General features: G+C 31.9%; 2 protein-coding genes across 4 annotated transcripts in view; one reads left to right on the forward strand and one right to left on the reverse strand.

Annotated features, from left to right (window-relative positions):
* The first annotated feature begins 1,848 nt into the window (after positions 1–1,848).
* On the forward strand, positions 1,849–16,277 carry LOC132719431 (uncharacterized). The gene is made up of 18 exons (XM_060703195.1): positions 1,849–2,544; positions 4,509–4,553; positions 7,107–7,214; positions 7,702–7,740; positions 8,338–8,409; positions 8,640–8,764; positions 9,370–9,524; positions 9,956–10,037; positions 10,420–10,553; positions 10,993–11,036; positions 11,247–11,357; positions 12,328–12,514; positions 12,699–12,841; positions 13,230–13,428; positions 13,599–13,800; positions 14,422–14,519; positions 14,973–15,029; positions 15,636–16,277. Exons 1-18 carry the CDS (start codon positions 2,359–2,361, stop codon positions 15,659–15,661), a joined length of 2,013 nt encoding a protein of 670 aa, XP_060559178.1. The 5' UTR covers positions 1,849–2,358; the 3' UTR covers positions 15,662–16,277.
* A 936-nt stretch (positions 16,278–17,213) lies between these two features.
* Positions 17,214–26,485, reverse strand: part of LOC132719435 (protein dispatched homolog 1-like) — a 50,042-nt gene continuing 40,770 nt past the window's right edge. For all 3 annotated transcript variants that reach the window (XM_060703201.1, XM_060703202.1, XM_060703200.1), the window contains one exon: positions 17,214–21,882. In XM_060703201.1, the coding sequence (XP_060559184.1) occupies positions 19,013–21,882 (2,870 nt within the window). In that variant the 3' untranslated portion in view covers positions 17,214–19,012. The remainder of the gene's footprint in view (positions 21,883–26,485) is intronic.

Consider the following 26,485-nt stretch of genomic DNA (forward strand, 5'->3'; position numbering starts at 1 on the left):
ACAGAGCGAGAATAATAGTTGTATTTATTACAGACAGGAGTTGTAAATAAAATATAACAGGAATAAACAAATCTCCATTCAGCCAACTGTTTGACAATAGTAAGATCTACTTTATTGATATATTACACCTTATAACTTTCTTGACCTCATGTCAACACAGTATTAAAAGACCCTGGTATGTTGTTTATTTATTCACTTAACATACGGTGATAAAAACATATATTTTAACTTTTCCACCTGAGACACATTTTTATTTAACATAATACATGTATTTTTGAAAATATAAAAATATAGTGTAATGTCATGTAAATGTAATGTAATGTAATACAATGTAAATATAAATGTAATGTTATGCAATATAAATTTAATGTAATGTAAATGTAATGTAAATGTAATGTAAATGTAATGTAAATGTAATGTAAATGTAATGTAAATGTAATGTAAATGTAATGTAAATTAAACGTTATGTAATGTTATGTAAATTTAAATGTAATGTTATGTAAATGTAATGTAATGTAAATAATGTAAATATAAGTGTAATGTAATGTTTTGTAAATGTGATGTAAACGTAAATATAATGTAATGTAAATGTAATGTAAATGTAATGTAAATGTAATGTAAATGTAATGTAAATGTAATGTAAATGTAATGTAAATGTAATGTAAATGTAATGTAAATGTAATGTAAATGTAATGTAATGTAAATGTAATGTAACGCAATACAGCAATGATAAGTGTATTGTTAAGGAAATGTGTTGTATTGATATCACCTGCCATGTGATATTGAAACTTCTGATAATCATGCATTGTTTGGTATTATTGACCTAAGACATCTAAATATTAAATGAATATATGTCGGTAATTATCGGATTCCGAAGTTAAGCATACGGTATGGCACAACGAAACTGTCTTTACCCTAATCTTGCTAGTTTTGAATATAACTAATAATATCTCGAAGATATGTTCATTGCCAATTAATGAGAACGCAATATAAATAAGCTCTTAGTTAGAAGCTATCCTTATTTAGATTCTGATCAGTCTATATAATTTTGTAGACTGAGGCATTTTGTCTATGTTTTAGTAAGATAATTCAGAAGCCATTTCCCGCACATGCTCAAACGGTCAAGATCATGATTTCTACCTATAATGTCCCCTACCTATGTGGTTAAGCATAAAACTGGTTATGGTTAAAGTCGCAATAGTTCTCATTTTGCACCGCGCCGGTCTGGTCGATTCCAGTAAACTAAGGTGGCTGAGGTGTGTCATTTGTGCTCTGTGGGGCGCTGGACGAAAAAACAAAAGCACGACAAAGTCAACATTTTCTTGTAGTTTCGCTACGTGGGCGCAAGCACGATAATACGACAAATTTACCACTTTGTCGTATTTTCGCAGGACGCCCGTTTGAGAGAAACTAAGACATAGTAAACATCAGCCACCATAGTAAACGGACATGATTTATGTTTAAGAGACCCCATCCCCACCCCTTCCAAATACATTATTAAAATATTTTTGTATCGATTTTTTTTCGTTATTTAATATGTTTAACATGTATCAATCAAAGATTATAAACCACGAGTTTTTTTTTAATTTTGTTCCATCCAATGTAAAGATATTTCACACTTTAATTTGAATCAAATAAAATGACAGCGTAATGTTTGTTCATTAAGCCGTAATGCTTTTTGCCTTGTACAATACATAAATTATTATCACAATATTGAAATAAATTATTAAACACAGATATTTATTTGATTATTTATAACTGATCGGGTATTATAAGCTTGACTGGGTATTTTGTACAGTGTATATCACACACGGATAACATGTCGTAATAAATATAGAATGTCCTAAACGTAACTTTATCACATACCTTTTGTCTCCTGTCTTACACCGTGATCAATTAAAATCAAGTCAGACTTTAAGAATGAATGAAAAGGATTGAAGAAATAAATTTTCTTTTAATGCATGATTTTGATAAGGCTTTTTAACTGATCACAAAAAGATTTCGCTATCAGCGCTAATTCAATACACGGATATTATTCTTTACTATTTGTTGGCGTTAAGATTAACGAATTACTCCGATTAGCCCATTGTTGTTGCTAAGGACGTCGAATTTGGATAACGTCAGACTTTTAGCTGGACACTTTCGTTTCTTTTCTAAATTTAAGGAATAATGTAAATAAACAAGAAAATTTTAACTTTGTGAGGACAATTTTGGATTTTTTATTTTGAAAGCGTTCCGGTGTGACCGAGGGGCAGTCGGAAATTCGAGACGCCGGCGGACAATCCTGTTTGACGGATTTCCGATTAGATAGCCGACGCATATTCGATTTTCTAATAAGGAAATTGAAGTTTGCAAACGATGTCGTCCATAAGCTTAGATGACAATCGACTGAGCTTGTACGGTCCTGGTCGGAACCTGCGCTTTCAAAATATTAAGGATAACTTGACTAAATCTCACGTTCTGCAGGATGGAGAGTATAATTTCACTAGTAACAAACTCAAACGTGGGGACATCTGGAAAACCAGTCACAGCACTGATTTCTCGGTTAGTGTTTTATATTTGCTGCATGTTTAATCAATAATCTTGTCCTGTTTTATATTTAGTTAGAATTTATATTTCTGATGTTTTGCACATTCTATTAAATGGAACATAAAAATAAATAAAAAAAACAACGAATTTAACGAAAAAATACGGGGTCAAATATTAAATAATCAGCCTTAAAGCTAATGTATACATGAACTTTAAGCAATCCTGTACTAAAGTTCTTTTCGTGTATTCTGATTCCGTTGCAACGAATACAAGAAGTAAGTTAGTCATACACCATAAAAATATACAATTAGCATCTTTTACAAATGTTTTTGGTGAATTATATAATTTTAACATAATTTAGTTGAACCTTTGATATATTTTTTCTCATGGGAACTTTTGGCTAAGTTATTTCATGTGCGTTTTTATTATAGGGAATTCTACTGGAAAGATAATTGTATCACTTAGTTACCACAACTGAATCTTAATCACTAATCACAGAAAATAAATACCCATATTTTGTAACATCTTAAGCATTCTTTTGCCTTTTCTGCTGGGAAAAATTATATTAATAAACAGAATGAATGAACAAAAATTCTTTACAAGAAACTCAATGAACTAGTTATAAAGTGTAAGTGAATTAACATTTGATCTTGTAGATATATGCGGAAACAATGTAAATATTGAAACAAGTTCAATTGATATCAGTATAATTACAGAAAGTGAAAAGAGTCGAGATAATGGAGTGATATACGATATATAATCATGGTATAACAAATACAATATGAGATTTCCGAACTGGAAAGTGTCAAATTACATTTCTGTTAACGTATCAAATGATTGAAAGCCTATCTGACAGGCGAAAGTCTATTATTACCCTTTTATTAATATTTGCTTAAATCATTTATATATTCTAAAGGAATGTCATTTCGCTTCTGTATAATAATTAATGTTTATGACAAGTTTTTAACAATCAGACATAAATGATGTACTAATACATAATAAACTGGCGTTTGAACGTCGCTCATTGGAATCTCAGATATCAGCCTTGCAAAACCGGCGCAGTCGATTAGGATCACTTTTTCGCTATCAGTCTTATTTTATTTGTAAAGAGTTGGTAAGCCGAACACATGGATTGCATATCAACCGCTGCCAGGCGGTCGGGATCATTTCGAAACCTTTAAAAGGGTCATCGTGACCTGTCAAAATTTTATAATACATAATATAATGTGTATGTAGATAAACATAGAAATATAAACTATATTTTTCATGATGTAAAGAGATTTGCATTAAAGGTGTATGATGAAGAAAATTTAGTAAATATAAGATAGTATTTAAACAGTTGGTCCCTCAGCCTGCAAACTACATCATTGGCTAGCCAATATATAACCAGCCGGTGTTATTGTTCAAATAGAAAGAAGAATGGCCAGTTTATACTGTAAAATATATAAGTGTGCCCAGTTCTTGTATATAGCAAATTGATACAGATTAACTAATATTTACTTTGAGGTCAGTAAGTCCGTAGGTCAAGGTCACAGGGACAACCGCGATGTCTTGTTCTATTAATAACTATAAAATGATTTGAACTTGAGTCGTTAGATTTGTGAAGGAGTTTGTTTTATCCTTTTTAATTCATAGTTCTGATTTTAAAGGTGAATTTCACGATGATATTCGGCGCAAAAGCTAGTCTACAGTCTTCTTATTTGGTTGGGTGTATGGTAACCTGACAAGTCGGTTACCATTTGAGGCATACCTAAGTCACATTCATCTTTTGTTTGTGTTAAGGCATATAATACATGGTGCTGATACTAGTACAGTTGTATATGAATTCGTATTCTCAATTCTTGAAGACTAGTAATAGTTCATGTTTTAAGGTTGAATATATTATAAGAATGATAGAACTTTGTTTTAACATCTCGGCAGTTCAAGATGAAATTAATTAAATTACACAGTGATGTATGTATAGTAATTTATACTTTCAGGGTGCAGTCTTGGATCCAAACAGCAAGCTTGGAACTTCAAGTCAGGTATAAGCAGATAAAATCATACGTTTAAAATGAGACAAAGGCAAAACTTGTCTGTCATATGTCAACAAATTTAGCGAGACATTCCCATGTAAACAAGCTTAGCAAAGTTTTAAACGATATAGATTTATTTATTCCAACTTTGCATTATATAACTTGTCTTAATCTTCCTGTTCAATTTGACAATACATTGTATTTTAGAAAGTTAACTGAAATTTCAACAAAAGATAACATGACCTTCACATTTATTAATCTAAGAAATTACCTATACTCTAAACTGAACATACAAGACCACGGTTTCAATTTTATAAAGAACATTTTCTGTGCTCAACTTAGAGCTCAGGTATTTGATTGGTCAAAAACCAGCATTTAATGAATATTGACTTTTGATAATCCTGAAATTCGAGACAGAACATACAGACAGAGGTTTTATAGCCATGTAGGCACTTTCAGACATTTCATGACATAATCAGGGATTATCAGCAACATTTTGTCCGGACCTAGTAAAACATAATTAAAAAAATGCAATTTTTCAATGCAGAGTTACAGTTTTCCTCTTTTTCTTTCTATGACAGTCTGGAGCCACCTTTTGCATTTTAAACATTGGTTTATTTTTTACAAACGGTTAGACAGATTAAAGGATATTGAATTTGAAGCTATGATGGATTAAGAAGAGCTGATTACTGACAAATGTTTATACGATTAAACCCCGTCAGTTAATGCTTGTAAAGTATGAAATCTTGCCCAATAAATCAAACACTTTGATACCGTGTACTAGACCTATTCTATTTATTAAGTTAACCGAATTATTGATTTACATATATAAAGATTTTTAAAATTTAAATACCCTGCACGATTGTTATAAATTATGACTGGGATCAATATACTGATTGTATTAATTTATTGATATTGTAATTAATTTAACATCAACTGTTGTAAAATCATGTTATTGTTACATCATCAAACTATTAATAACGTCGATAGATGATATTGAATGAGTGTTGATCCAATACTGAATTTATTTGACGAATTGAATAAAATTATATTATGCGAACCTCTGACAAGCATAATATTATTTATTGAACGAGTTCGATAAATTTTGAATATAATTTTCTATTTATCACATGCAATAAGAACTGTTTACTGTAAAAATGAACCACTTTTTCATTGACGTGCTAACAGTAAGCGCGTCTTTAGTCTATGTTTATACAACGTTATTGGCGTCTCGTAAAAATAAATGCCTTGTAATACCGTTTTTACGAAGTTGCAAAAACAGCACGGGTATGTAATATTATAAGAATCTTACACTGGCTGCCGGTACAGACCGGAATATCTAGCTCGAGGGCAACTGTTTATGGCGGTAACGAGGTTCTGCCGAGTTTTTTTTTTTTTTTGCTAAACAGTTACCGAGAGCTAGATATTCCCGTCTGTAGCGACAGCTGGTGTTTGATTCTTTTTCTTGCATTATTTTCAGAACAGAAATGACGAAAACTGGTATTCTCATTATGCACTTTTTTTCTTAAAGCAGCGTATGAACTTACCACTTCATTCATAATGGTAAAATGACGTCATCCTTAAACGCAATTCATTCATAAAATGCGGAGGCAATGACGTCATTTAAAGCACGCGACTTGTCTTACATGGGAGTTGTATGGTAGGTTTTTCTAGCACCGGTGTAAACAGTAGATATTCCTGTCCTGCAAGAAATCATACATCATAATTAAGAAATTTTACAGTAAATCCGTTTTTCATTTAGCGCGCCTTTACGCTATTTTTGTATGGCGCAAATGACGTCACGTCACGTATTTTATGGGCAACACGCGTTTGTGATTAAATAATAATGCTGTAACGTCATTTTTCACAGGATTAACGTAGCGTTTATATAATCTTTATACGCTACTGTTGTAAATTTATGATTTGTTTTTTTCCAAATCCATTAATTCTGCTAACGGATGTTGATACTGTGTCATATAACATGTCGGACATCTTTATAACTTATCAATATTTTAGATGCAATAACATCTAATTACGGTAAAATCTCGTTACAGTACGGTTACTATCTAGGAGAAGTCTTTAAATTTACCACTTTTTCATTGAACATTATCTCGACATAAGATAACATGGTAGCATTTTATATGACATTTTCGTACATCTGGCAGAGCTTTTACCGGAATTATTTGAATAACCGCGTTAATATGTTTACTTATTTTGATACTTTCATCTGTTCATGGACGGCAGTGGTTAATGCAAACAACAGTCCACAACCGCGCCCCCTAGCTCAAGCAGAACTGAACATTGAAACATGAAATTAGAAACACCCACATATGTGTTTATGTCATTTTATTAACATTTTGTATTCCTTAAAAGTCATTTATTGCCTTCAATATCAGATGAAAGAGTTCAGACAGTAACTGTGATCCTTCATGATTTTAATGAAAAATTCATTCGATTACGATTACTGGATTTAAGTGACCACTACCTATAGATGCATTAGCGACATTCAAAAATGAACAGAATTGTACATGAACATTTATTATTCATTTTATATTTTTCCAGCTAGTACATCATTTCGACATGGGCAATATGAGCGGCAAATTCCTCGACAAGGACATATTTAGACGTAGCACAACCATGACTGATTTCAGGAAAAATAAAATTCTAAAGGTCTGTTTTCTTTGATTCAGTTATTTTTCACACTAGCGTTTTCTTTGTAAAATTTAGGTATACATGTGAATGAAAACATTTCCTAATAAAGGTTATACTCGTGAAAGACAACAAATTTCTCCGCTTACATAAAATATTTAAGCGTGTTTTCGGGAGAAAATTAAGGCTCACATTCAGCTGACAAAAATAAACGTCGTGCACACTGTTGCTATTTTCTGTGCTTATCAGGGGAAGCAACCTCTGCTAAAAACTTTTTATTTGTAACAATATACACTCTTGAGAAAATATTATGGTCAGATTTGTTTGAAAAATATAAGACAAAAGCAGAAAAGTGAAGTAAAATATGATACGTATGTAAAATGCGAAAATAAACTACTACATTTATAAGCGAAATTACTGACTCTTAAGGAAAAGGCTTTGTATTGTTATACTTAAATAAAATACGTAGTAATTATAACCAAAATTAAACCTATATATTTAATTTCAGCCGGAAATACAGGGAGAGAGAAGAGAAATCAACTGGCCGGTAAAATATTATTTAACTTATTATCTGTTAAAAACATTTTATATATGTACTAGTCCAGAAGATAATCATGAAACAAATCAAATGTACGGTGAGGTGTTTGGGCCAATTAAAATGTCACCTGTCGACACCTAAACATGTTACCGTACAAATATGATTTTATGTAACGAACAATTTTGTCAACCCGAAACCTAAACATTTTCACGACTATACGGTTCAGGAGTGATAGCTAGAAGTATTATTGCACAGTCTACAGCTGATGCCGTGTGCCATATAAAATATCACCTTGGTTTAGATCTTGTGAGTAGAGAAGTGTTACTTTGTGACTATATCGAGACAAACGTTAGACAAGTGTCTCTTGGCAAGTATTTGTGGGAGTCGAAAATGACAAAAGCTTCACACATATAGATACTTTATATAATGGTCAGTTCACACGACATGGGTTTTGGTTTCCGCCCTTGAAATGACATCAAAAATAAACCCACACGAAAATCATAAAATTCTCTTTTATAATATTATGTGATCCTGCAAAGAATAAATAAATTTATGAAACAATATTAATCCTGACAATCTAAATGAATACTGTTTATTGTTTTTCAGGACATGGCACCACGCTACCTCTCAGATCGACGTGTCGGACCCTCAGAGTACACAACATCGTTTATCAAAAACGTAAGTCGGCAACGTAAAAATTTACGTCACAAATAAACCAACATTGTTCTTTGTTGGATGTTATATAATGCTGACACTTTTAACACAACATAAAGTATGCTATGTTACAAAAGAAAGGTAATTTAATGAAATGTTAAAGTTAAAGTTCAATTATAATTCAAATATGATATTACGAGATTTTTAAGCGTGGTTTTTCTCCTATCTAACCTGATGAACATGTTACGTTTCAGCTTCGTCATCGATCAGCTCCCAACTACCCCCGTGTTGATACCTCTAAACTGCAGTTACCCCTCGATCCAACAAAGTTCTGGAGACAGAGAAATACTAATTTCTCCCTAGGTAGTGACAATGACGGGTGAGTAGGCTTATTACGTAAAACACAATTAAAAAAGAAAATAATTACTTAAAATTATAATGAAATGAAAAAGATAATATCTAAATGAAAAATAATATCAACTTCCACTCAAGGTGACAGTGTCACGCTGTGCTACTGTTATTATCAGAGTTATACATTGTTGGAAACATTTTTTTTAATATAATAGATACAGCAGTATTTTATGAAACGCTAAAAATTGATGTTTTTGATGTTTTCGTAAAACGTCAAAATGCTGGTTCTTGAAAAGTGATTGCCTTATATATATAGATTTTGTTCTGATTTACTTATATGGCACAACAGTATATTGTTGCGCTTATGACTCCAACAGTTTCCTTCCAAAAAACGGAACATTGGAAATAGATTAAATACAAAATTTAACATCTTATAAATGATAAAAATTAGATTAAAAGATGAGATACGACAAGTAATAGTTAGTAAAATGATATTCCAATATGCAAAACGTTTATCTCATTTTTGATGTAAGGGGAATAACTTCATATTTATTTGTTGACTGATAAGGCTTCAGTTAATGTTATTGAAATAAGATTGAGCTAACTTTATAATTTACTTACATCTTGTGATAGTTTGATAAGTGAGCAACAGAGAGCGTTCGGAAGAGGATCACGCGCATTTCAACCAGAAAACGCGGAGAGAAACGCTGCTAGTGACATCAACAAAAGTATGAAAGAGATGGACAAAGTGTCACATGTTTTCAGAGGAGGGGATTACAATGGCATAGGTAAGATACATCTAAATAATGTGATCTTCATTTAATAAAACTTGAAATTTTAGCTTGAATTTTATTAAATTAATGATCGTTGAAATAAATATTAAGAGTAGTATATGTATTTGATTACATGTATGTTACTGTTGAAGCTAACTTATTTCTCCTCTTGTATATCTTATTCGACAGATACACTTTTCACTATGTGTTTATCACTATCGCTCATTTTGATATGGACAGATGGCAAAGTAACCCAGTCTGTTTATTGTCTGGCGACATCTTTACATTCCTTAATACTCATTCTATTGCTAATGAAATGAAAGAAAGAGTCCGGATTTACAGGAAAATATTAGGTGATTTTTGCGAAGCACAAAATCTACTGTTACAACTTAGTAAACTATACAATGTTTGACACAAGCAAAAACAATAATAATGTATATTTACAGTTGGTGATTTTACAACAGTCTGTAACAATGACTATGGACCTCGTACTGTACCACCGGGTGAAGCCTCACTACAAATTTTATTGTAAGTTCCTGTAAAACAATACTTATTTATCATGAATTGTATTCAAATAGAATTTATTGGAGTCTATTGAATATAAATGTGTATTTTTTTAATGTACATGTATGATAATTTAATCAATCGTAACTATAAGCATCAATGTCACTAAGTTTGACTGATGATTAATATTTTATGTAAAAGTTATGATTTACAAGGACCCATGAGTTCTTCTATGTGCACATTCATTACAAATGCTATACAAAGGAGTCAAAACACATCCATTTGAATGTACATATATTTATATTACAACGAATTGTTGTTAATAAAATCATTATGAATGTTTAGAGAGTGATGGTTATAATTTATAAAAAACCTAAACACCATACACGATGTTTACACATTTAAGACCTCATCAGAAGAAGAAGCCAGTAGCTGGTGAAGAGGAAGAGGAGGATGAAGAAAATCAATTCGGTCCATACGCCAATACGAACCAATTACAGAAGTTTGCTAGAGAAATTACTGTACCCACAGTGTTTAAAGGTATAATCTATAAACGATATGTTCTTTCTCATCAATATTATCATCTTCTTGTTGTTGTTCGCCTTCCTACACAGTCATTGGTGAAAGGTCCTGTCCTTTATTTCCTCAAAGTCTCTATTCCAGGAAAGTGCTTTTACTTCACACGTCTCTTCTGTATTTCTCTAGAAGTGGGCACCATTGGAGTTAGTGTACTTTTGTTTTCTGTGCCACAGGAGCATTGTAATACTAATTGCACTAAAATGAGATCTGGTGAAATAAAATGATATTATAACCAAATAGATATAATTAATATATCATTAATGAAGACTTCACATAAGCTTCTTTTACTGCATAATATTAAATACGTTATGTATCTTAACGTGTAAATGAAATAAAGTTAAAAGAATATTTACATACGATGTACATGTATTCTAAAGAGATAAATTGTTTTATTTTTCAGAGGCATCTGACGGCCGAACATATCAAACAAATGCACATTTCCACGTAAGTTTAGATTATTATATTGTCTATTATTTTACATATTTAAATGTATACGCCAAAACTCATTCTTAGAATGAAGTGCTATCTTTTCAAAATTAAATGCATGTACCAGACAACGATTTTGTTGAACATTCATTATCGAAAGAAATAAAGCAATGTAATCAATTATTGTATATATTTTTATGCAATCCTAACTTTTCTGTGTTGTTTCAGTTTGGCCATGATGCAGAATCCGGTCATTCTGTTTATGCTAAGGATTTCTTATTATCAGCAATGGTCGACCGTGCCCCGCCCATTGTTAAACCAACACCCTCAGCTGGCAAGGTACTTGACGTTTTAAATAAAAGAGACTTTATACAATTACATGTAATTTTCACAATTTTACTAATTTAAATTCAATTATTTATTGTCAGGCAAGATAAGTATGCATGAAAATAAACATTTTTTTTATTTCTTAGCTACATGCCTCCAGATGAGCCAAAATATTTCAAGAAAATTAAACTTTAGAAAAAATGAACTAAGATTTTAAGAAAAGTAAGAAAAATAAGATTTCAATTATTATTTAAATTATTTTTAAAGATATGTGCGATTAGGAAACTGAATTTTGCATATTTATCACAAATTTCTATTAGTTACTAATGCAAGCAAGGTATTTATGCTATTTTGCAACAATGGTATTTGGTAACATTTACAATTGGTTTGAAAGCTGAAAAGTTTGTCAATTTGTAAATTAATTTTTTTGTTCTTTTAACAATATTCTCTTATAAATACGTTTTTAAAAAGTACTAGATTTTGGCCAAAAAGATTAATTTATTTATATATGTTAATGTGCATAAGACTGATTACGTATTATACACAAAGTTACTGTTATATGATTCTATTTTCTTTATTGACTATGTTTCGGAATTACAGTTATGGAAGTCAGTTCTTATAATTCTTTGTTTCCATAACATAATTATAATACGTTTAAAGGTTGTTTTGCAGTGTTATATCATATTATATTGTGTTTTATCAAGTTACTTTCACTGTAATCAGTATCAGTAAGATTTTAAACAAATATAAGTAAACGTGTGTATATTCTCCAACTGTTTAACAATAAATAAACGAATAGCCGAAAACCAAGAACATATTAAACATTACAAGCGCATTTTCGTTAAACATAGAAAACGTTTACTTGCTTTGGCATGAGAGAAAATTACATAAAATATATATTTCCTTAACATATATTAAGTGAGAATGTTATAAACAAAAAAAGACAATACACATGTCTGATTGACAAAATTTAAGCCGGTAGGTATTTTATTTTCTGTTGTGTGGAAGAAGATTTAATGGTTTACGTTTGGTATTTTATCATATGTTTGTTGGTTGTCAGAATTCCAAGGGTAAAACAGCACTGGAGATGAATCTTGACAGACGAGATACAGACAATGTTGTCTTTAGTTTTGATTTAGGAAGACATAGAACAGATAGACAAAAGTCATGTAAGTAAAATGTTTCTTTTATCATTATTTTTCAATGATTGGTTAAATACTAAGCTCATTTTCCAAACGAATACATATTTATCTTTTAATTTAAGAAGTAACAAAAACATAGACACACAGACAATATTTGACTATAGAAGCGAAAATAAAATCGGATTTAGGAGATGTTATTGTTTTATTTCAGTAAATCACTCAGATTACAAAGGTCCACCAAAAGAATATTGTCCACCTAAGATGGCTGAGAGACATGACGTGTATGTGGATTATCTTCAGACAGACGACGCTCTCCCCTATCCTGCTCCACCTAAAGATACTTCCGAGGCTGCAGTAAGGAAACAAAACAACAATATTTACAACAATGAATTCATTAATTATCTCGAGAAAAATATCTGATGATAGTAACTAAGTGTTTGTAGATCTAGTTTATTAATTCGTATTTTTGCTCTATCTTGCTTTATTGATAGAGAAGGATATTAGGGGTCATACATATATTATGTCACAATAATGTATTCTGTAAGTTAGTATAACAGAGCTTTCATCATTGAAAAAATCAAATCGTTTGAAAATTGAACCACTTACATGCGTATGCCAGCAACTTGAGCGTATTATCAACGTAATCATTATATTCTTTTTCTAAATACAAAGCATGCACTCTTTTTGCTGGTTGTTATTTTAATTATATGCTAGCTAAAATGAAATGCTTATCGTTTTTCAGCATAATTTTGCCGGTATAAAGTTGCGCGGGAAAAGCGCGGGAAGAAGGCGCAAGAAGAACCGAAAAGAGAGCAAAGTACGCTGGACTGATGGTCGCACCACGCATTTTACTGTGGGATATGAACCTTTCGATTTTTCATCAGAAACACAAATGAAATTTCAAGGAGATAAGAAAAATGACATGGAGATTCCGGCAGCAGGCGAGTTCAGTTGTTTCTTATCTGTCCAATTATAATAGTTACTTTACAACATTTTTTGTAACTAAGAGTCATGTTATAAACTATATACCACAATTGAAATAGCTTAGATGATTTAAATCCATTGTGTTAATACGAAATATTGAAGGATCACTTTATGATTAATTTTACAGGAAAGGTTGAAGTTGCTCCTCCAAGAAAAGCCCAACATTTGACACACAGTGAAAATATCCTAGATTTGAAAGCTGCCGACCCGTTCATAACAAACACTCGTGAGAGCTTGCCAGCTAGAATGAACTATATAGAACCATACCCTGAACAGTCTAACACTACTTCTGTTATGATGAAAGACTACGGGCCAATGGTGTCTAGATCGTAAGTTATAATTTCTATAAATAATTGGTTATATACTAGTATGTAGCGATATGGTAGGTACCATGTACAGCAACACATGCTATCACTTATTGCTCACAAAATATAATGGTACTACAGTCTATTTGGGCACTATATTGTCTAGCTGCGATGAATAAGTCCTCATTGCAGTAATGTAACAACACTGTTGTCAGTGATTGTTTGATACTTTGTCGAAAACAGTTTCAGGTTAAAATAAACAATAAAATGAATTTTTGCTATTTGGGTAGTTTCATTCATCAAAAATTTATTGCGTGTTGCTTGTGTAACAGCGTGCATCAAATCAAATGAATGTTTAGCAATTTAGTTATGAGGTTTGGGTACTCTCATCCATACACACTTATTGCATGCTGCACGTGTAACCGTGTACACCAAATAAGTTTCTCAATTACCATCAGTAACAGTATATATGATGTTTGACGTAATTCATTCACTGAGTTTTTTTTAAATGCTACAATGTCAAAGACCGAGGAACGGTTATAGATCGACAAAAATACAGATTGATGACAAAAGTCACAGACAAAAGCCACTGATGGACAATTTTAAGACTTCAATATATTTTTTACTATCTATTATATTTTGCAGATTAACTGATGCTCAACTACGGGTGATAGACAAGTATGATAGAGTAACAAGAAAGGAGATTTCACAATCACATTTGTTCCACGAAGATACTTCCGGAAGTAAGTCGCTGACACTTTACTGATATTATCTGGCACTTTTTAGGACTTGTGATATAAACGCATAGTTTCAAATGTCAATAACACAATGAACAAACGCTTACTAACAAGTATATCTACATATACAATAAGTACGAATTGAAATATATGCATTGATACATGTAAAACTATCTAAATATTCCAATCGCATATTTTATAAAACACAAGTGACACCATCATTTTATACAAAAATAAATCATAAAGTTGCCTGCTTCTCCTTGAAACTCATAATACCCTTCTAATTTTAATAGATTGGATTGCAATGGAAAAAATATAGGGATTTGCTCTTTGAAATGTTAGTAGATTTTTTATAGATAACGTACATGTACTATGATTTCGGCAATAGTCACAAAATTTACTCATTTGTTCCGAGTATGTTTGTTTTTATACTTATCACCTAGAATAATTATTTTACAGGAAACAACTTCCGAACCACTGCCATGGAAGATTTTATAATGCCAGAGACTATGACAGGTAACCTTATATAAATTGTTCGTTTTTTAAACTTCCTGCTCTTGAGTATTGATCTCACTAAAGTACTAAAGCAGAGTGCACACTTGTGCAGCATGAAATCAGAACTGAGATGATAGTCTGGTAAATTTATGAATCTTAATATTGAAATCCCTACAGTTGTCAATAGTTACATGCAGTTCTTAATTCACAATAGAATAAGTCCATCATGTGGGTAGGTAAAGTGTTTAACATGTTGCAATATTTTCATGTTGTTGTTTTTTCCTCAAAATAGTCATAAGATTTAATTTAATACACAGAACATTATCCGTCACATCATTTGAGCCGTGTCACGACAAAACCAACATAATGGCTTTGCGACCAGCATGGATCCAGACCAGCCTGCGCATCCGCGCAGTCTGATCAGGATCCATGCTGTTCGCTTTCAAACTCTATAACAAGTAAAGAAACTGATAGCGAACAGCATGGATCCTGATCAGACTGCGCGGATGCGCAGGCTGGTCTGGATCCATGCTGGTCGCAAAGCCATTATGTTGGTTTTGTCGTGACACGGCTCATTTTTATTCAGCTTATTGCAACTTTGAAAACATTTTTTTCTTCTGTTTTCAGGAAGGAAATTTTTGGCAGCCAGATGAGAGATAACTCTTATTTAGAAAATGCAAAAAAATGTACAGGTTCTCTCCCTTGGACACGCAATGTCCCCACTATTACAGACGTTCAGTAACTTCAGTGTTTTTCATTGTTGACGTTATTTGTTTATTTTTTGTTGTTGAATTTCCTGCCACTTCTATAACATTATGCTAATCATAAATTATAAAACAACAATACATTTATTCATCCTAAATAATGTGGAGACTTGCATATTTTCCTCTTCATTTGAATTTCTCATATTTACATATTCTGTCTTTTCCCTCTGTTCCGGGACAAAATTTAATGAAGTGTTATAATAGTTCAGGCACATAATCACCATTGCTTACAAACCATTATATAAACGCTTTTCCTCTACACAAGCATACTTTTCGTTTTTTGCTTTTAGCACAAGTTGCACGAGATCAATTTGCTTTAGAGGAGAGGAAAATACAGAATATCCGAATTGACAGTATAATGACATCATCAAATTATATGAGAAAATAAAAACATTTATCTTTGAATAGTTAATGAAGGAATATTTTCTCAAACTGTAGCAATGTCTTTGTCAATATTTCATGTATGTCACTGATTCAATTCTGGTAATAAATTATATATAACAAACTTATTTTATTTATTTACTTTGACTGTGATGTGAAACATTATATTAGGAGATAGATATCCTAATATTGAGACTTCTCGTCATCCGAGTACATGATTTGATATTAGAATGTCAGTGAAAGTATGGTCTTTAAAAGATGAGCATCTTGAAATAACCATCAGCTTGTTAAACACATGTTTACCTTTCTGTTTAAATGTACTTTGTACAGGTGATTTAGTATTCATATAAAATTATTGTGACCCAGTGTTTTTGAAAGAATAAGAATCGAGTCTTATAAAACAACTTATGTGAATTTTTTACCACTGTCTTTGGTACAGTCCATTTCTACTTTCAGGGAGTTCAATGGGTCTTTATTGTGGCATACAAATGATGGTTTATGCATAAAATAATAAATAATCAATATTTTAATAGAGGGTTGTGTTGAGCGTTGTTTTGGGATTCTGGTTTTCACTATTTTATTTGCTTGACTGGTTTTTACACCAATTTTAACATAATTTTGGTTATAATCCGGTAGTTGGTCTCCTGGATAACTAACCAGTAACCACCAATCACTGCACTAGTACTGACTACTTATCCAGTGCTGAGATACAAATGACCATTGGACCAAATATCCATGGCATGATCAATGATAGAGAAATTTCGGCTCTCCCTAGAATCAAACCTGTGACCCTTCTGTTACAAATCTGATGTTCTCCATATTGAGTAGAGCAGACGGACTGGAGGTTAGAACATGACGGGCAGTTTATAATTTCTTGTAAAATCTGTTACCACCTATATTTTACCTGCAGGTATACATCTGTCAACATCTATATATATATATATATCATCAACATACCTTGAAGCATCATTGATATAATGTCACTGTTCAAACATATGTGTAAAATATATATTTAAAAAAATGTAACATATACATAAGATAAAATGTAAAAATATATATAAGATAAAACAAGTTTGTATGACATTTTATTATTCATAAATTAACAATTATCATTGACTTATATATATATAATATAAACACATGTAATCTCATAACTTTGGATAATCTACAAAAACATTATTGTAACTCTATATACTATACAAAACTATGTTATCTATCCTCTACATATGAATAGTTGAAAATAAAAATAAAATTTTGCCTTTTATCAATATATGAAAGTTTTTCTTAAAAATGAAAGTCTTTAAGATGAAAGTTGAAACATTGTTATAATTACAAACTCACCCAAATATAGTGGCATGTCCTACTTTCTTTTTGGTCCTGTCAAATTTTGATCTTAGTGATTTAAAATATTTAGATATTTACCATGATCAACCAACAATATTATGTCGGAGTTAAAACAGTAAAACAGTAAAAACTGCCATGTAATAACTGCTGCATTTAATTTAATGTCATAACAATAAAAGGACTTTGGCAAGTATTTTATAGTTATATAATAGGATTGCATTTAACAATAGTTGTCATGGCGACATACTCTATAAATATTTCCTTCAAATAATAAAGATAAATAAAAAATATCTAAATGTAAGTTTCAGCTTTGCTGATCTATAACTACTTTTGGTTAAAACATGAGTTCTTGTTGTACATTGTTTTAAAAAATAGAATTATGGACATGACCAAATGGCAATACTATTTGAATTAATCGAACAGGATAAAAAGAGGTAATAGAATAAAAATGAAATTTTATAAAATATTATAACTAAATACAATGTAAACATTTAATATTAATCAATATGAAAACTAAAAACTTTGCTGAACACAAGTTATCACCGACAATCACACTGACATACTAACAAACATACAGACAGACAGACAAACACAGTGATAAACAAACAGGCTGACAGATGGAAAAACAGCTTGACAGACTGGCAAACAGACTGACAAAAGCTCAATCTTGAGATTATTATTTTAACATAATTGTCTACATTATTATATTTCATCCACTGTGATTCAAAATGAGTAATATAATTTCATTTTTTACCTTTTTGTCTAACATGTCTCTAACATGTGAGACAGATGGACGGACATTAACCAGGAAAATAATTTTCTAAAAAACCTCAACCTTTGTTAATCTCAAATAATAAACATTTTAATATAAAAATCTGTAAATACTTATATAATTTGTAAATATAAACAAAAATAAAATATAATTCAACTTGAATACTACAAATGAATTTAATGCTATTTTCCCCTTATTTTAAATTTAGACTTTGTCAACGTACGACATAATGGGCACAACCAATCGTGTAGTTACTGTTGATATTCCACATATATATAAAACAGTGCTACATATTTTATAAATAGATACAGTGATTGTCTTATTGGAACAAATGTAATGACCGCAAATCAAAAATATCCTGAAATAACAATATACAAAATTTAAAATTTCTCTTCAATTTATCAAAAAGATAAGTTTTTGTCCTTAGTATCAATTTATCAACACTTACTATTATCATACATGTTATAAACTTATTTATTCAGATATTTAATGCTATCTCTACTCTAGAACTCTTACAGAGGAAATGAAATTGTTTCATCCAGTTTACAAAAAATCTTTAATCCCTATGAATTTTAGTAAAAAATATCTTATGATTAACCAGTAAATATACTAGTACCAAAATTTATTAGAAAAAAATCGTCTTACATCATTTTATAAACATATAAAGTAACATTTTAAAGCTAAAATATGGTATTTTCACAGCAATGGTGATTTCATAAACTGTATATTTTTTAAAATAATTTTTACACCTCAGTACTTTGTTTATCAGAATCAGTGTGCAAATTGTCATGTACTTCCACAGCAATACGACACACATTCTCGTTACCACTATTTCTATCTGCCGAACTACTTTTATCATCACTACTGAGTAATTTCCTTTCAGAGTGATTATCTGGGCTCACACTTTCACTCTTAGGTCTGGAGTAATATCGGCCAGGTCTGGTACGGTAATACGGAGTACCTTGATGAGAGTCAGACCTGTCAGGTAGGTAATCATGCTCAGTGGCATTTGTATCTATGCTGGGATGATAGGGATAACCAGAGCTTGATGTCGACATTGTAGACTCTGACATCGTGTACACAGTTCGATCAATGTGACTTTGGGAGGACATTGAGCAACAGTCAAGTGATGGCCAATGAAATTGTCCAAACCCGCCTTGTGGACCCATCACATTGAGCAAAGATTGAAAGAATAAAGTGGAATAAACCCAGCTGATAGATATGACCAAGACAAGAAATATTCCAAACTTCTGATAAACTAATGTCACAGATGGAAGCATAAACAATCCAGCTAGGAAAGTAGAAAGAGCCGCAACAAAGATGATACCACCAACACGAACAAAAGAACAGTAAGCTCTATTCTGTCTGTCAAGGTCTGGAGCTAGTCTATAAGCTACCCCATAATGTAATGTATAGTCTATGGATAATCCTACTGACACTGTGATGATGACAGACTCTAAAATATTTAATTCCCAGTTCATCAAAACAATAGATGCAACAATAACTAACATTGTAAAAGCTATGGTTACCATGGCATAAAGAGTTATAAGAACATTGAGAGATGTAAAAAATGTCACTGCTGTTGCAACAAGAATAGATATACCAAAAGCAACAGGCAAGCCCTCTACCAAACTTTTCTGGATGCCAAAAAACTTAAATTCACTGGTAAACCATCCCTTTTTCATTTCATTTGGTGCCGTCTTCAGTTGTTCATGCACCCATTTATTGACACCTTTAAAGAAAGCATCTACAACTTCATAATCATATGTAAATGTTAAATTTGAGGAAAATTGTACAATCAATGCAGAGATCTTACCATTTCTAAACTTAAGTCCAGGAGAAAGCTTATCTGCAAAATATAGCTCTTGGTTCATTAACTTTGGAATGTATTTCTTAATACAAGCATTAAAAATATTTTCTTTATAAGGAAATATAGGCTGTCTACAACAAATAAATTCTCCTTTAGGACAAGGTGATTTCATGGAAATGATAAAATGTTCAATAAAACAATTAGACCATTCAAAAGGTGTCACTTTTTTATAGAATCCAGTTTTACGAAGATTGGTGCAGAAATGGCGAAGCCAAGCCTGTGACTGTTTGGTACTTGGATTGAAGCTCGGATCATATTGTACACTTCCTTTGTCATATGGGTTAAGCTGATCACCATTGTCAATATTATCAACTCCCCACACAATAGTCAATGGCATCAGAGGTTTCTGATCACCAACAGCTTTCTCAAACCAGAAATTCTCCCGTAATTGCTGGTCATACATCTCCATTAGGTGATCATCTCGAAACATTTGAAAATGAAATGAGGTAGGTAGGCGTAACTTTGGGTTATGAAACACTAAAATGCCACTGATAATACCTATAGCACTTAGTAAAACAATCCATAAATAGCGCAGATATAAAATAAATTTTGGCAGTAATTTTTCAAAAAAGCAACGATAATATTCATGTAACTTTCTGTAAATTCGAGGACTGTTGATGAAACAAAAATTACACCACTTCTCTTCAGCAACAATAGCTGCTGGCGTCCAGGTTACCATGACAACAAGATTACACAGTACTGTTGTTCCTGCATAGATACTGAAGCATTTGATAGATGTTATTGGACTAACCATGTTTGCAAAAAGAGCACCTGCAGTTGTAAGACTGGTTACAAACATTGATAAAGAAGCATGTTTTAAGGTGTCTGAAACTAACTTTTCTAAAGTACCATTATTTCTTTCCTTTTTAGCAAGGTGCCAAATTTTTGAATATACAAAAACATCATCTGCTCCTATGGCAATCACTAATAAAACTGTAACAAGATTCATATAAGGAAAAAATTTGATTTCAAAAACAAACACATATAAAAAATATGAAAGTTCTAAAGACCAGAACATAGAAAGAAATGTCATAATGGTTATAAAAATAGACCCCGTGAAAATCCATATAACAAAAAATATAACAACTCCACTTATAGTGATCCATTTACTATCTTTGGCTAGATAATGATGAAATAAATGATCTTTAATGCCGAAATCTGCTGCAACTAATTCTATGTTGCCAACACTGTCTAAGTTTGATTCAATATCAAGATACAGATTTATGGCATCATCAAGTTTCTGTGACGTTGCTACCCTTTGGAATGATACTGGCAAGAATGATAAAGCGTAAGTCAATTTTTGGTCTGATCTTTGGAATGAGCGATCAGATATAAAATGCATCACATTATACACGGCATTATAATCCTTACAATATTCTGGAATTTTCTTATCTTTGCAGCCGATTTTCTCCCCATATGGCGAATGTCTAGTATCACAGCTTGAACTGAGAGAAAAGTCGTGGTAAAATTCAACACATGTCTGTATCAAATTTTTCACTGTTTTAACATCTTCCTCGGTAATGTTTGAGCAACTAGGTTTATCTGTGAGCAGCGCTATGTAGTTTCCGAGTGATAATGTACGACAACATTGAGAATGGTCAGCTTGTCTAAGACAATTTCGTTTATAAAGTGGTTTTGATGTTATAAACTTCTCTTCTAGAGTGCACATGTCCTTGATATTTTTCAATGTGAACAAATCATCTTTCACAACACTTGTGTACACAACCTTCACCCAGCGACCATCTGAAAAATATACACATATCATATATTGAATTACTTTTATAATACATGTGACATGTAAAATAAAGTTACAACATAATACAATTATTGAATAGCGAGTTGATGAATATGATTTGATATTCAGCAGCAACTGACATATTGACAGAGGTGATAAGCCAAGGTCAATATGACTCTCTGCCAATAAATACCACATCATATTCAATGGTTCACTAGTCAATCACTGTTTTTATCATATGAAAAAGCTAAGATTTACAAAGCATTACAAAAAGGACAGCCTTATTACAACTTTTGCCTGTTTCATTGAAGCACAATTAACAAAATGACGCTAGGCGTTCAATGACTACGTGAACGCTGCGCAAACAAATGTAAATATAAAATATAGAGCGTTGTAGGGTATATGTGAACCGTCGGGTATTTTGCACCGCTTCTCATTATAACATTTAGAAGTATAATTCCATTAAGTTCTTCAATTAGAAATGAAAATCAATCATCCTCTATTCTGCTGGCTTCAACCTAATGCCTGTACATTAAGTGAATATTATTATTTTTTGCATAATGTGAAATTTAGGAGAATCATGCCACTGTTTTATAATAAGCTTAAGAAAAAATAGCCAATACTTAAATTCATAAAACCTGTTTATGATATATTTTGTAGAAGTAAACTAAAATTTAGGATGTAAAAAATCCCCTGATCATAATTTGATCATATTTTAGTTGTTAATACTACTTGATTCATCATAAAATGTGGTTCCAAAACTCCCGACAACATTTTATTGATGTAGGGTGTTTTGGGACACGTGAATATCAAATGTTTATTATGTTATTTGATATTATAGAAACGTATCATGAACTCAGTGAAGGTGTGTTTGTATGTCAGATATGTTTTTTAAAAAAACGGAACAAAAAACATCTTAATCCAAAATTATAGAAAGGGCAGAGAAAATGAGGATAAAACAAATTGACTCAGACTTAAAGCGGAAAAAACTGAAAAGGGAACCTGACTCCTTAGAGATTATGACATATTAGTTTATTGTGATGACAATAATCTTGCAGATAATTTTTTTATGGAAACTAGCATTACACTTAAACATGCTACTCCTGCAACAGTCCTTTTCTTATTAAATGTGCTATAAAATATACATGACCATCACGTTTAAAGCATTTGTCCAAGAATAGCGCTAATTAATGCACCTTTTTCATGCATTAAGATCTGCAGAAGCCCTCAGACATTTTAAATCCCTCACTGTGCTGTCTCAGACTTTGATTGTGTCTTCATGCTTCTGAAGATGTTTAAATGCATACAGAAAGGGGCATTAACCCTCTTGTAGTACCTAATTGGAATGAACAGATACATTAGACCATTTGACCTCACATACTCTATAGATCTATCAAGCATCATAAAATAGTATTATATTTGATTTAGACTTGTTATTTAAAAGAAATTTTCAATCAAATTGAATTATGCAAAATAAGATACTGCTCTATGTTTTGTTACAAAATTTTTACACTAAAATTAATGTGTCCCAAAATGCCCTTCTTTCTGTCCATAAATACCCGACGTGTCCCAAAACTGCCTCCTCATGCTCTTCTGTTTAACAAGGTATATCACGTTTGTTTTGTATATGCTTATGATAGTGGCCCATTATAGACGATAGTCAAACAGAGCTTATCCTAAGTATCCAATGCCAATACTGAAATAAGCATATTTAAAATCACAGTAACAAATATGCCTTAGATGTCCCAATATACCCGACATCGCTCTAGAAGCAAAAGAAAAAGACTGACTATAGCCTTTAGTGTACCAAGTGATAGAAGAATTAATTTGTAAGGTGAGATGGATATACAAACCCCGGACTTTCCTTAATCATGTATAATATATCAGACGCTGCCGTATCAAAATGATCACGGAAATGATCTATAGATTCATTAAAACATTTACTGACAACTACGTATTCCCCATACATAACTATCAAAATACATATGAGCCATGTCATGACAAAACCAACATAGTGTGTTTGCGACCAGCATGGATCCAGACCAGCCTGCGCATCCCCGCAGTCTGATCAGGATCCATGCTGTTCGCTATCAGTTTCTCTACTTGTAATAGAGATGGTAAGCAAACAGCATGGATCCTGACCAGACTGAGCAGATCTGCAGGCTTGTGTGGATCCATGCTGGTGGCAAATGCACTATGTTGGTTTTGTCGTGACGCGGCTCAATTATTATGTCACTTTGTTCTAGAATGGTTATTTTAGAATGATGACTACTTGGCTGAGAAAATAGAATAAAAACTGTGCCGAGGTGGGGCAAGATACACTGTAGTTAGCTAATTCTTGAGAAGATTACACAGAAAAAAATATATGTTATACATAGATTACAAAATTACTGTTTTAGATATCTTAAAAGGATAAGATAAAAAAATACATATTCAATAGAACTTAGAAGACAATTGAACTTACATGACTTCAACAAAAACCTATGGTTCAAAAATTAATAATTTTTAATTTGCCTAAGTAAGCCTAATAAGGATTTAAAACAAAGTAAAATTGAAATACTCCTGACTGTAAAAATTACTTATTTACATAGTTATATAAACTAGAACTATCACTAAATGTGATTAATACCCCTGCAAGACTGCTTCGGAAATGCGGAAGCAACTAGTTACAGAAATTGAAATAGAGTTATGGTTGTGGGCAATTAATGAAAGTTGTGGTTCTTGTATGTTGCATTTCTTTTTAATGTGGTTGACCAATGATGAAGTTTTATTGAATTACTCTGTAATAAGGCCAGAAAGAGTTACGCTTCTTGAACACTGAACTTCCTCTTATTGCCCTTGACCATTGTATGAAGTTGCATTGAATTCTAAACATTAGTTTTTAAGTTATGCACCGGACAAGGAAAAGGAATAAAGGGCAATAACTCTACAAATACTGAAGATGGAGATATGGTTATTGTACATTGCACTTTCTATTATTGCCCTTGGCCATTGTATTAAGTTGTATTTAATTCCATCTACTAGTTTTCAAGTTATGCACTGGATAAAAAAAGTAACAAAGGGCAATAACTGTAATTTGTCCAAATAGAGTTATGTTTCTTGTGCACTGCACTTCATCTCACTGCCCTTGACCATTGTATGAAGTTTCATTGAATTCCAACCAGTAATTTTCAAGTTATGCACTGGACAATGAAAAGTAACAAAGGGCAAAAACTCTTAAATGAGTCAAAAAAGAGTTATGGTTTCCTCTCAATATACTTGACCATTGTATGAAATTGTATTGAATTCCAACTAGTAGTTTTCAAGTTATGCTCTGGACAAGAAAAAAGCAATGGAAAAGTAACAAAGGGCAATAACTCTGTAATTAGTCAAGATAGAGTTATGATTCTTGTACACTGCACTTTCTCTTAATGTGCTTGATAATTGTATGAAGTTGTATTGAATTCCAACCAGTAGTTTTCAAGATATGCTCTAGACAAGGAAAAGTAACAGAGAGCAATAACTCTGTAATTTGTCAAGATGGAGTTATGATTCTTGTGCACCGCACTTCCTCTCAATGTGCTTGATCAATGTATGAAGTTGTATTGAATTCCAACCATTAATCTTCAAGTTATGCTCCTGACAAAAAAAAGCAATGGAAAAGTAACAAAGGACAATAACTCTGTAATTAGTAAAGATTGAATTATGGTTCTTATTCACTGCACTTCCTCTCAATGTGCTTGACCATTGTATGAAATGATATTGAATTCCAATCATTAGTCTTCAAGTTATGGTCCGGACACAAGAAGCTATGAAAAAGTAACAAAGGGCAATAACTCTGTAATTACTTTAGATAGAGTTTGGGTTCTTGTGTACTGCACTTCCCCTTATTGTGCTTGACTATTGTATGAAGTTGTTTTGAATTCCAACAAGTAGTTTTCAATTTATGCTCCGGAAAGGAAAAGTAACAAAGGGCAATAACTCTGTAATTAGTCAAGATGAATTATGGTTCTTATGCACTGCACTTCCTCTCAATGTGCTTAACCATTGTATGAAATAATATTAAATTCCAACCATTAGTCTTAAAGTTATGGTCCCGACAAAAGAAGCATGAAAAAGTAACAAAGGGCAATAACTCTGTAATTACTTTAGATAGAGTTTGGGTTCTTGTGTACTGCACTTCCCCTTACTGTGCTTGACTATTGTATGAAGTTGTTTTGAATTTCAAACAGTAGTTTTCAAGTTATGCTCTGGACAAGGAAAAGTAACGAAGGGCAATTACTCTGTAATTAGTCACGATAGAGTCTTCCTCTCAATGTACTTGATCATTGTATGAAGTTGTATTGAATTTCAATCATTAGTCTTCAAGTTATGCTCCGGACAAGGAAAATGCAACGGACTGCTGGACCTACCGACCAACCACCGATTGACTCCTATATACCCCCGCAAACTACGTTTCGGGTGTATAATGATCCATAGAGGCACAATAGCATAACCCTTAATACAACAACATAATTTCACAGCTCTAAAATTTAGATAAGCTCATACAAACAATATTTTCACTGAAAATTTACATATACAAGAGCTGTCGGAAGGACAGCACGCTCGACTATTCTAAGTGCTTGATAGTAA

The sequence above is a fragment of the Ruditapes philippinarum genome, unplaced genomic scaffold, assembly GCF_026571515.1.
Source record: "Ruditapes philippinarum isolate M1 unplaced genomic scaffold, ASM2657151v2 ctg1088_1_1_1_1, whole genome shotgun sequence".
Taxonomy (NCBI): Eukaryota; Metazoa; Mollusca; class Bivalvia; order Venerida; family Veneridae; genus Ruditapes; species Ruditapes philippinarum.

Excerpts from the sequence above, each read along its gene's own strand:
- LOC132719431 (XM_060703195.1), top strand. The coding sequence starts at position 2,359 with ATGTCGTCCATAAGCTTAGATGACAATCGACTGAGCTTGTACGGTCCT. Across the intron at positions 4,554-7,106 it reads AGCTTGGAACTTCAAGTCAG|CTAGTACATCATTTCGACAT; the intron begins GTATAAGCAGAT and ends ATATTTTTCCAG. Across the intron at positions 9,525-9,955 it reads AGGGGATTACAATGGCATAG|TTGGTGATTTTACAACAGTC; the intron begins GTAAGATACATC and ends GTATATTTACAG.